Below are 12277 nucleotides of genomic sequence, written 5' to 3' on the forward strand. Positions count from 1 at the left end.
TACAGGGGAAGGACAGTAAGAGAGGACAGTGTTTGGAGAACACAGGAAGGTACCCCCTAGAGTAGGACAAATGCTACATACAGCATGTAGTTAGATGCCCTCTTCTCTCCCTCCCCCACTTGGTGACAGAGTTCATCTGTTCAAGTTCAAATCAATTAGCAAGGAATACCTACTAAGTTATAGACATGAATCTAAAATAATTGTGAGAATCTATTCCTAGGGACTTCTGAAGCCAGAAGCAGACACTAGTGTAAGCTAGTGGCTTATAGACTGTCTCTGACTTGAGGTTAACTTGAGATCTCTCAACCTTAGGAAGGCAAGAAAGTGATTCCTCTTTACTTGAAGTGTATTGTGAACTTCCCAGGCTAGTGATAAGTTCTGTCAAGAGTACTGTACTGCTGCCAGTGTCAGGGGATCTGGCCCAGTCAGCTCCTAAGTCATGAGAAGCTTAAAGCTTTACAATGTTGTCAAACTGTGTTCCACAGGTACGGTGGGTCGAACGCATTTCTGCCTTGCTATTTTCAATTCATCATAGGTTTATTCGGACCCAGCCTCACAGTGGGTCAAGGTGCATGGTTTCTGTATCATATGGTTTCACAAGTAACAACCAAACTAGCAGAGGGAGCAGGTGTGGGGAGGGGAGGGAAGAACAGGGAGGAGTGTGGTAGGAAGGGCTCATCTACCTTGATATGACTGGAAGGTGATCATTTGGCAGCTCTTTGACTTACTTTAGGATTGTTGTCCCTGCATCAACGCCTTCCAGTTTCATGGAAGTCACTCATGTTACCTAAAAAGCTCACTCCAGAGCCTCCCCCCCCACACACTAAAGCTCATAGTCCCTTTCCTCAGAGGCCTCCGCACTATTCATTTGAAAATACTCTGCTTTCCAAATGGTCCTTTATAATCCTTAAACTTTTTCACATGAAGTCTCCATTTTCTTCTCTGATTTGATAGTAAGCTTGCAGGGAGAGAGGTGTGGAGCTGCTTACTCTGTCTTTGGGCACAGCCTCACATTAAGGGTAAGGAGGATGGCTGGCTGAAGAGAGTCAGAGTGAGGCAGTGGGGATGGGAAATGGGGCAGGGGTTAGAAAAGTACAAGCAGAAACTGGAAACCGAAGATGCTAGTCACTCTGCACATGCGCATCAGTGGCTATTCCATCCGTGGGTGAGAAGAACCCGCCTGCTGGTTTGCTGTGTTCTGTTCCTCTTAGGGATGCAGCTCCAGGACCTGGTTCCTATCCAGATTTTGTTTGTGATCCTGTCCTAATTCAGCCCTGGAGAGTTTAGGGTCTGTCTAAATGCAGGCAATCATGCCTAATAGAAGCCTCCAGTGGGAAGAAAATTGCTTCCATTTCTTAATGCATCTGACGCTGACCTTCGCTCCAGTGGGCAAAGCAAGGCCCCTTGGAGGTCCCATTGTCTCACCGGTCTGTGGTCAATGAATTGATCCAGAGGCTGTTTTCAGAGAGACCAGCCTGCTGGTCCCACATGGGGGAGGGTAAAGGGGGGAGCTTGGTTTACAACACTGACAAGGTTCTCAATAGTCAGCTTTTGGCTTTTGCTCAGAGCTCCTTGAAAGACCTACTTTAACCACCATGACGTTTTCCTACCAAGACACAGAGCTAGCTGGCAGCTAAATCTGAATAAACTTCCTACATCCACTTCATCTCAGAAGCGATGAGCTTCTGTCCTCACAACATGGTGACAATTAGTTCAATTGTCAGGTGAGGAAAAGCTCCAGGTGGTCTCATGACTCATTAAAGCACAAACAAACAAGAACTCCAAGATGAAAATCCTGGGTCTATCAGGCTTGGAGTCCAAAGCCTGTTTCCCCTCCTAGTTTAGGATGGTTACTAATATGAGTCTCAGGAGTTCCCATCAAGAGCCTCACTCCTGTGTTCTCCAAAGTTGCAGGCTATGATGATTTTCTTAGGTGAAACAGAAACCCCAAGGCTTCAGGGCAGCCTCTTATATTTATGTTAATATGGCTGTGCCCAGTATTTGTTCATTGTCTGTTTTCCTGTCTCCCTTCTCCTTCCCCTTTCCTCTTCTTTCCCTTTATTTCTTCTGTTTCTCTCTTCTGCACCTATCTCTTAGATACTCTACCTTGAATATAATGGTCACTGGATCTTCTTTAACACACTTGCCCTTGGGAGATTTTTTTTTTTTTTTTGTCTTATCACAACATGTTGAGGGGATGCCGGAGAATATCTATTATGCATCAGGCAAGTCTCTGCAGAGCACCCTGTTGTTCTTAACCGTGTCAAATAATTGTCACCAGAACTAGCCACCACAAGGAGATGATGTACATGCTGCATATATATCCCCTAACTCTTTGCAGCAGTTTGAGAACTGGGTGGTTCTCCATCTTCTCCTGCTACAGTTGAAAAAGCTGGGGCACAGAAAAGTTAAGTAAACTGACAAAGGTGTCACCCCCACTAAGGGTGGGCTGTGATTGTTAATATTGTGCTTTGTTGTCCGTTAATTGGTATATATTTTTTTAGACTTATGGACAGTCAGATAATCATACCACATTGGTGTATAAATGTAATTTTATATCTCACCTTTACACTTATCACAATGTGAGGCTCTCCCTGAGTGCCTCAGCCTGTGGTGATAGAACAACTTTCCACAGCTTCAGGATAGAGGACAGACTGGTTACTTACGCAGCTGCTTTCCTTCTTAGCCTCTGGTTGATACCTTTGCCATTTTAGCCTTCGCTACCACAAGTATCCAACCCAGTCTGTCTTTATACATAGTTATTTATAAAAAAATTAAAACTAGATCAATAGCTATCAACATTTTTAATAGTATGGAAATACTGGATTTAAAATATCTCCCTACCCAGTTCCCTTATGGGGGCGAGGATTGAAATGCCTGTCTGATACCACAGAAGGTACAGCTAACTGGCTACCAAAAAGATTAATAAAAAAATAGATACCCCCACAAAGCCAGGCCCAACCATAAATACGATGAATAACAATTTATATCCAGGGAAGAGAAATCTCCCTGAGAATTCCCTTCTTTGTCCTTTCCAGGTAAAAATGAATCACTCGTGATGTCTGCTGTTGGAAGTTCTAATCCAGATGCTGGCCTCCAAACTTACACTACTCAAACCTTTGAAGGGCCACTGACAAGAACATCAAACAGCTAGAGATTGACATCACTAATCTGAAGAAATCCCTCGTTTCGCCGTCTGAAGAGACCTCCTAAAATCTCAAAGATCCTTATTGGACTTGATTTACTCTATTACAATAGAAAAGGCTGTGTACAGCTCTTGACTGTGTCCAGCTCTTAAAGAAGAAGGTTGCCTTTACATAGACAAGACAAGGAGGGTTAAAGAGAGCATGAAACATGTAGTGAAGGCCCTAAGAAAAATCAGAGAGAGAAAGAGACAGATGAAGGCTGGTACAAGAATTGGTTTTTAGCCTCTCCAAGGTTGTCAACCCTATTTCCTCCCATCTTGGGACCATTATTTGGGTTTCTTTTGCTTTTTTCTGCTGGTCGCTGGCTCTCAAATAGGTGGACTAACTCTGTGATACAACAGATAAATAATTTGGTAGCAAAACCTACTCAGATACATTATCATTAGTTAGCTACGGAGAACCACGAGACCCAAGATGAGGTTGTTACTTTATACAGGGTGTTTCTAAAACCCACCTCCACCCAACCTAAAAGGGGGAACTTCTGCCCTTAGACCAAGCAGAGAGGGGCCACCCAGAACCCCCTCTGTCAGGCGATCTGAATTCTTGCTTAGGCTGCGAGGCTAAGCACTGCAAGGGAATATAAATAAAAGATAAAAATATCTATCTGGGTTCCCTGAGGGACAAGCCTGACTGCATAGGGGTTGATGTCAAAAGTATCCCTTCTCCAGGAAAAAGACATCGGGATGGGTATGGCCCTCATGCCTCACTGGACAATGACAGGGGGACCGGATCCATTACAAGGTCCCCTTCAAATACTGGAGGTCAGGCCTCTATCCCTGCCTTCGCAAGTTTAGAATTGCCACAGCCCTTCTATACTTAGAGAAGGGAGGAGATGTCAGGGGCAGCCCTGCTTACACACTGAAGGCCTAAAATCTGCCATAGGCCTAAAATCAGCAATAGGCCTGTCATACATGTATACTAACACCAAGTCTTGGGTCTCAGTGGAAAAACATCAAAACAGATGGCTATAAGCTAATGTAAACAGTCAGCTTTTGTGGAAATTTACAAGTCTGAGAAGTCATAGACCTTGTAAATAGGTAGCCTTGGCAGAGAATATCAACTTAGATAAGGACAAGCGAGTCATAGGCAGAGTCATAGTGACTTGTCCCCTGAACCTTCACCCAGCCGATACCTGGGTCTGATGATACCTGTATTCCTCCTGATCACCCACACTCCAGTGTCATTCCCTTCCCCACATACTGCCTTTCTGTGTTTATAACCTCTGTGTGAATGAATTACAATTTGAGAAAAAATAAATTATAAAAAAAAAATCTCCCTAGACTAGAGCCAAATTACACGGCCATCTTACCTCACAAAAGGTTCCTCTCTGCACTCATAATGCTTTGAATACTACAGACTTTAAATCATTGTCAACTTGAGAGGTGAAAATAACACTGTTATCATGTTTTTATTGGTAGAGAGGTTAAAAGTTTAGAAATTTATTACCCAACTGATGGGTGTCCATTTCCTAGGAGATTGTATCTTTCTTACAAATTGTGTCATTTTCCACACAATAAGGGGCTTATTTGTGGTAAATCATCATATCATCATCCTACTCTTCCTCCTCCTCATCATCATCATTGAACTATCTGCCTATCTGCTATGTTGACATATACCTACTGACTAACATTTGTTTTTCTGGTGTATGTGTGTGTGTGTTCGTGTTGGTGCACATGGAGACCAGAGCTCAACCTTGGGTGATATTTAGCACCCACATGCCTTGTGTTGTTTTGAGGAGCTCACTGATTAGGCTAGGCTGGCTGGCCAGTGAGCCCCAGTTGTCTTCCTGTCTCTGCCTTCTCAGGGCTGGGATTGTAAATGTTCACCACACATGGCTTTTTAAAATAAAATGACTTCAACTCTGGTCTTCATGATTGTAAAGTGAGAAATTTACTACTGGGCCACCATCTAAGTCCATAGCGGACAGGGTTTTACTAGAATAGTACTAACACATCACATTTTATAGCTACTTTTGCTCTGAGAAAATCCAAAGACTTACACTCTCCTTTTGGACATTACCTTTCAAAGGCAGGCTTACATGTGACAGGACAGCAGACACTTCAAAGCTGGGTCACACACTGTAGGGCTGCAGCTCTGCAGAGGAACATGTGGTAGAACTGTAGCTTCTCAAAATCAGGCTTCAAGTTCACAGATAGTAGGGCTACAGGTCCCCAGAGGCAGATTTTCATGTGGTAGGGCTACAGTCTTCAGAGGTAGATTTGTGCATGATAGGGCTGCAGGTTCTCAGGCCTTCCATGTGACTTGTTCTGACTACTGACAGGTGAGCAGGAGCATGGAGTGAAGGAACTTACTTCCGGCAATCTTCAGAGCCATTATCAGCTGTTATCTGAATGTTGGAATGACCACATTGGGAAGAGCTCTCTTCCCAATACTTCTTGGACATGTGTAATTGGGAAATTGACTCATATTGAACTAAGATGCTAAGATTTGGTTGTTTCTCTGCAACATGACCTTGGCTATTCTGTCTTCTGTGTGAGAACTATTCATATTTCATATTTTCTCCTTCTACCCTAGGCAATACAATATCTTCTTCATCCACTTCAGTCCAAATGTACCATCTAGCTACCTTGACCCATACAGAAACATATGCAGATGATAGACTAGTGATTAGGATTGCTATTTAAATATGGGACACCCAGTTACATCCAAATGTCAGATAAGCAATTAAAGAGTCAGTACGTTCTGTGCAATACACCAGAGATGTTTTAAACCAAGAGAACAATCTCTTCCTTATCTGAATTTCAAAGCTGGATACTCCATATTTTCATTTGCTAAATCTGACAACTCTTTTTGTTTTTTTCAAAATGCCTTGGGAGTTCACCCACTGAGGAACATTTTACCAGGTCATGAGCTTTTTCCTTTAAAGACCTATGGTCACTGGTATACTGCATCCCAGAATGACTTCCATGTTTGATATTTACTCCTGGGGGATATATTTGTTCCTAAGAGGAAAACATGTCAGCAGGGTGTGTTGCAACATTGTTTTGTTTTGTTTTCAGTATTTCTGCTTAGGTTCCAACACCAGGTTCATCCCACCTTGTGGGCACAGGGCAGATTCTGTACTACATGCCTGATGAATATATGGGCACACGTAATCTCATCCTTGGCTCAGGAAAGAGTCGTGCCTTAGATGTCTACTTCTGTACCCTATCTATCATGTTTCTTTCCCATTGGTGTTTCAATCTCTTTGTCTTTTGTTTCTGTATTATAAGAGCATTTTTATAGTACCTTCCACCTCACTGACTCGATTTTCTGGAGTGTCAGTTCTGTTCTTTATGGTTTCCAATGTGAGTTTTAATTCTGCCATTGAGAGCTCAGTTCTTCACATCCAGCTACTCTCCTCTCATCTGATTAGTGTCTAAACAGCTCAGCTTCTATTTTTATTTCATAAGTTCCTCGTTTTCTTGAATTTTATTGTTGTCACAAAGCAAATGCATTCTCAGATTTACTTCCATCTTTCTATTTTATAGACATGTGCTCATTTTCTGCAGCTTGAATATAATTCTCATCTTTTGTGTTAAAACAAATCTATTTATTTATCCATTGTCATCTCTAACTCTGTTTTTTAACAAGGTGCTACCTTTCCCTGCCTGCGCTTACCTGTAAATGACACGAGCTGGTTCTTGCTTGTATACCTTGCATCTGCAGAGATCTCATCTCAGCTCGTCTCAAAGGACACATTATTATACACAGGCAGTGGTACAGAAATTGTTTATCCACTGGGCTTTTCTCTTCTGAAAATCAGCCATCACTCTAGCCTTCTGGAAAGCTGCTTCCATAGAGAGGCCTTATTCTTAGATAATGTAAAGCAGCCAGCAGTTTCTGAGAGCAGAGAGAGTCCATGAAGCGGAGGGATGGATGGACATGTGTTTTCAATGCAGGTGACAGATGTGCAGAGGTGCACAGAGGTCTTCTGCACTTCTGCCTCGCTCCTGCTGTGCTCCTCAAAATACTCTCCTCTATCATGCCCCACTTGACATCACCAGTTTGACCTCATGTGACAGACAATCCCTGGCCTAGCAGTCACGATTTTCCTCACTGGATAACCAAGCCATCTTTCCTAGGTCTCAGTTTTAACAGATATCAGATAGGATACCATAGTACAGAGCTAAAATTCAGATACCTATTTTCCTCTTAAGTCCCTGTTATCTCTCACACTTGGCTGGGATGCCATCTGGTGTCACCATGGTATCAATCAAGCTTGGATTGCTCTGGAGCTGCCTGCAACCCGTAGCTGGCTGTATCTCTATTGTGATTTTCGGTGCCTACGCTCTGCGTGTCACTAGTGACTAAATACAGAGGCAAGAATTGAATGGCAGCCTTCTTGTTCTGTGAAGCTATGCATCTGATGCACAAATACAGGCCCTGTTGGAAAAATCATCAGGGTTGGGACTGCAGAGTCTCTCGTCAAGGTCCAGTCTCCCATTTCCCCTCCTTGACTTCAAAGAGAACTCTCAAGGGGTGGACATCGGTCCATCGATGACAGTCCAGACAGCAGCAAGAAGGGAGTGATGTAAGGCATGCTATGGGTACCGTGCAGATGTCCCCACAGGCAAGGACCTACCATGGCTGATGTGTGTGACAGTCCTGTTTTAACAAGCATCTGTTTAGTTTATTTACAGCTGCAAGATTCTTGTGTGGGAAGCAGATGGTTAGAATCATTATTTTTCTATTCACCAAGCTCACAGGGGGAGGAAAGAGGTCAGATTCTCTTGTCTAGACCTAACCGATTCTTCAACAGTCACAGATGGCCATGACCTTCCTGACCCTTGACTTGTCACAAAAGAAGTTGAGCACATTAAACTTGCAGACCACTGAAAGCATCACTCTCGATAACATTCCTGATGCCCCAGCAGAATGTTGGGAACTCAGTAGGTGCTTCAAACAGCATTAGTTATTATCATCACATTTGGCAGTACCCAAACAGAAGGGTATACATGCTGCTGACTTACTGCCCTTTCTTAAGTGCCTCTTCCGTCTAGGCATGTCTTTGTTTCCGTCTGGTATCTTCTTAAAGCATGGTAGATGGTCCCCTAAGTAGCTTGGGGACCAAGTGAGGAACTTGGGATCTTTAGGTGGCATGGAGTGCTGTATTCTAACCTATTCACCTCACATCTATCTTCTATTATAATGCAACTAACCCAAGGCCTGTGCCATGATGAGCTACACATTCCATACACAGCTCACTGCAGACTGTCCGAATCCATGTTCTACACAGAGGTGGAATGGGCATAATGGCTGCACATACCTTCATCTTGATGATTGCTGGGCTGTACTGCACAGCATCGCCCCATTCCTTCATCAGGTCAGCAGTTGGCAGCTCCTTGTATGCCAAGGTGGTGATGTACTCACTTGTCCCTCCTCGCACAAGAACTACCAAGTCTTCTACTATGGTGTTCCTCTTATTTCTGTCTGGAATGGTCAGGAAGAGTGGCATGAAATCAAAGGATCTATTTTTATTCCTTGGAATTTACTGTAGCTAAACAACTGAGACACTGCCATTTGTAGATTTGTAGTGAACATGTCTGGGAGACAAGGGAGAACAAGACATGTTCCTGACCATAGGGAAGTGATAGGCTCTGGGGCAACTGGAAACTTACCCAATTATGCATAGCACAAATGAGAAGAGCAAGGAAGGAAGATTCATGATGAACATATTCAAATGTCTGTTACTGAATTAGTATACATGAGATAGATATAGAGATAGAGATAGTGTTAGAGAGATAGAGAGATACACAGACAGACAAAGAGAATTGTATATAGCTGATAGATACACAGAAAGACGTAAGTAAATAGACATACAGATGGTAAATAGATGACAAATGACAGATAATAAATTAGTAAGTAGATGGGCAGACAGAGAGGAGAGCATTGTAATTAGTGGGGCTTTATGGGTTCTGGCAATGTCCTATTCAGGGATCTGGATAGGGATTAAGCTACAAGTTATCTTAAAAGAACACCTATGTTTATATATCCATCTCCACCACAATGAACAAGCAAATGATCAAAAATATAAACAACTCAATCTCAAGTGTAAGTGTCTGCTCTAGGCTGGCAGCTAATTCCTGTGTTTGTGATTTACTGGACGCTGTTTCCACAGTGGGATGCTTCACATGGCAGGAACTGGGAGGGAGCAGAAGAGCTGGGGTCAGAGCACTGCCGTTCGGCCTCATTCCTATTTGACATGTACTAGACTCCTGTCTCCCTAGACTCCATATGGGCCTTTGCTTCCAGACCCTGACTCTACTCTAAGACCGGCTTTAGCCCCCAACTGAAGCATATCTTTTCCTGCCATGTGGCCTCTGCCCTGTGGCTGGTGGTGTGTCACATTTCCTAATTTTTTTTATCTCAGGTAAGGCCCAGTCTCTGCAATCTTGCCTGCCCCCACCCCCAATTCTATATCCAGCCAGTCCAACTCTCAGCCCCTAGAGCGAAGTGATACTATTTGCACTATGATGCTGTAGTACTTGGGTTGTAGTTCACAGCTCTAGAAACGCTATCCTCAGGTTTCAGCCTAGATATTGGGCTTTTTGCCTTCTATCTACTTGATGTGGTCATTGTGAAAATGAGAATTCAACCTCACTCATTTTTATGTATTCATTATACTAGTAGGAAGTAGGTGGATGTTACTGGATAGATCATTATGTTCACTGAAATGCTTTGAAACATCTCACACTTAAAGAAAGCCTGGGACCAATGGTACTGGGGAGAGAAAGGTTGAAAGTACAGAGATCATGTGAAGCTGTCTCACCCTTGATTTCATTCAAAATGTCTTTGCATTTCTTTTCAGACACACCCAATTCGAGGTTGACTTCATAGATGACACCACCAATCTGGAAACCTTTTTCAGCACAGGCAGAAACATGGTCAAGAGTGTAATCTGCAGAAAAGGAAAGATGCTCATGACCTACTAGGTAACTCACTCTGCCCCTTTTCCTGTGATTGACACTAACTTTAAACCTTCCTGGAACCAGAGGTTCAAATGAACATGTCATCAATCTGAAGATAAGAAGTATAGCGGGAATTACAGAGACCCTGTGAAGATCAGTTCCTGCTGTAGCCTCCTTCTCCAAGCCTACAAGGATATGTGCATCTTTCAAAGAGGCCACATGCTCAGAGCTATCCTCTAGAAGCTAGAGTCTTTACTGGTATTCTCTTAGTTAGGGTTACTTTTGCTATCATGACCAAAAAGCAACTGAATCTTGATTTAAGTCTGGCTGAGGCAAAAAGCGGGTTGTTAACTTCTAGGCTTCCTAGCATTATTAATGTACCATAATGTCCCCAAGAGTATTCCACACCCCTAAAACACAAATCTCATTGAAATGATGTGTGTTCCAAGAAAAAAAAAAAGCCCCATGTGATCATGCAAATTTGCTAACTGCATGAAATGTGGGAAATTGTATTTTTTTTCTCTTTCTTTGGCAGTCCTCTGGAAAACTTCTAAGGGTGGCATCAATTTTATTTTTCCCTCAATGGTGTGATTTAGGGGGCAGTTTTAGAAACAATAGAAAGAACTTTTGGAACAACTCTTTTGGAGGAAGGTACCTTTGATCTTGGTTGACTCAAGTCCTAAACACATGCATTTACATTATGTGTCCTCTTGCAAGTACACTGGAATTATACCCAAGTCCTAGCCACTGATGGGACCATGTGATCCAGACCAGTTTATATAACCAGACAGATGTCCAGTCCTGAGACAGAATACTAGATTGGAAAGCAGGACTCACACCCTAGGCCAGTAGTTGAAGACATTTGGAAAAATCAGGAATGCCTTGAGGCAAGAGGGGAAGAGAAGGAGAGGAGCACTGGGATTGACCATAGTCTGTGGACTGCAATGATGTGACCCCTCACTAGTGAAACTGTCATCTGTGGACCAGCACCTTGAGCATCATCTCCAGGGATAGTTGAAAGACAGAATTTGGATATAACCTTGGTCCTACTGGATCAGATCAATCACTTCAATGATTTGTCTGTAATTCACATTCATCAGAGTAAATAGAGCTCTGGCCCCAAGATGAGCTTATGAGTAACTGTAGAAATTAATATAGGGACTAGAGAGATGGTTCGGCAGGCAAAATGCTTGTCCTATAAAATAAGGAGCAGAGTTCAGTTTCCTAGAAATCCATGTGAAGGTCAGGTGGGCATGGTGCCCTTTATGCAATTACAGCACCTGAAGGTAGAGACAGGGAATCTCCACAGCAAGCTGGCTAAGTAGACTAGTTATATCAACATGCTATAATGTACACATGAGCACACACATGCATGTACTCTCACACAATCAAAAATTAAAAAAATACAACCATGATATACATTCACACATACACAAATACATGAAAAATGAAACAATATAAAATTTGGAGGTACCCCTGAAGAAACTTGGTAGAAAAGAATAGAATAGAAAAGAAAGAAAAGTAACTGAGGTTTGATGTCTAAGCTTTTGGCTGGTTTCTCTGCCTGGATGATAAAACCATTTCGGAGATGTGAAAACTCCAGAGGAAGCCATGTGCAGTGATCCAGTGATTCAGGATGCGTATGTGACTGAGTGCATGAGCTTGGATCTGACTGGATACAGTTAATTGTGAAGAGGAGGATCAGCTAAAGAGAGAGCTGGGCTGGGAGGACTAACACAGCCTAGCCAAAGAGAGGAGAATAAAGACTCTGCCAAGGCTAATGTGGAGGTACAGCCAGGTCAGTGGGAGGAAAACGGGAGCAAAGCTCATAACTCTCCCCCTAAGTGTTAGTGAAAGACTCTCCTATCCCTCATCTCTCCTGTGCTAGCCAGGAAAGGCACGTCCCTCAGGCAGCGGACCTCCTCGCTCCATGGCGCCTTTGTTCATGATAAGCGTGTACTCGTAGATGCCCCCAAGCACTGCTTCGGTGATGAAATGTGTCCCAAAGTCACGAAGGAGATCTCGGTATTCCCCATAGCTATACTCCAGGGGCAGGTTCTTGACCCTCTGAAGGAATTCGTAATGGAGCATGAGGTTTCTGGACTTCAGCTTGTAATGTGCCACTTCAAGGACAGAGCGCGCGTGCAGAAACTTGCTGTT

General features: G+C 43.2%; 1 protein-coding gene across 1 annotated transcript in view; it reads right to left on the reverse strand.

The window, feature by feature from the left end:
- C8b (complement C8 beta chain) overlaps positions 1 to 12277 on the reverse strand; it is a 38787-nt gene that overhangs the window by 4305 nt on the left and 22205 nt on the right. Inside the window, exons 7-9 of the mRNA XM_028788139.1 lie at positions 12037 to 12277; positions 9979 to 10107; positions 8476 to 8639 (exon numbers count right to left, since the gene is read on the reverse strand). Coding sequence (XP_028643972.1) covers positions 8476 to 8639; positions 9979 to 10107; positions 12037 to 12277 — 534 coding nt within the window. The remainder of the gene's footprint in view (positions 1 to 8475; positions 8640 to 9978; positions 10108 to 12036) is intronic.

This window comes from Grammomys surdaster, unplaced genomic scaffold (assembly GCF_004785775.1).
Source record: "Grammomys surdaster isolate TR1022 unplaced genomic scaffold, NIH_TR_1.0 100, whole genome shotgun sequence".
Taxonomy (NCBI): Eukaryota; Metazoa; Chordata; class Mammalia; order Rodentia; family Muridae; genus Grammomys; species Grammomys surdaster.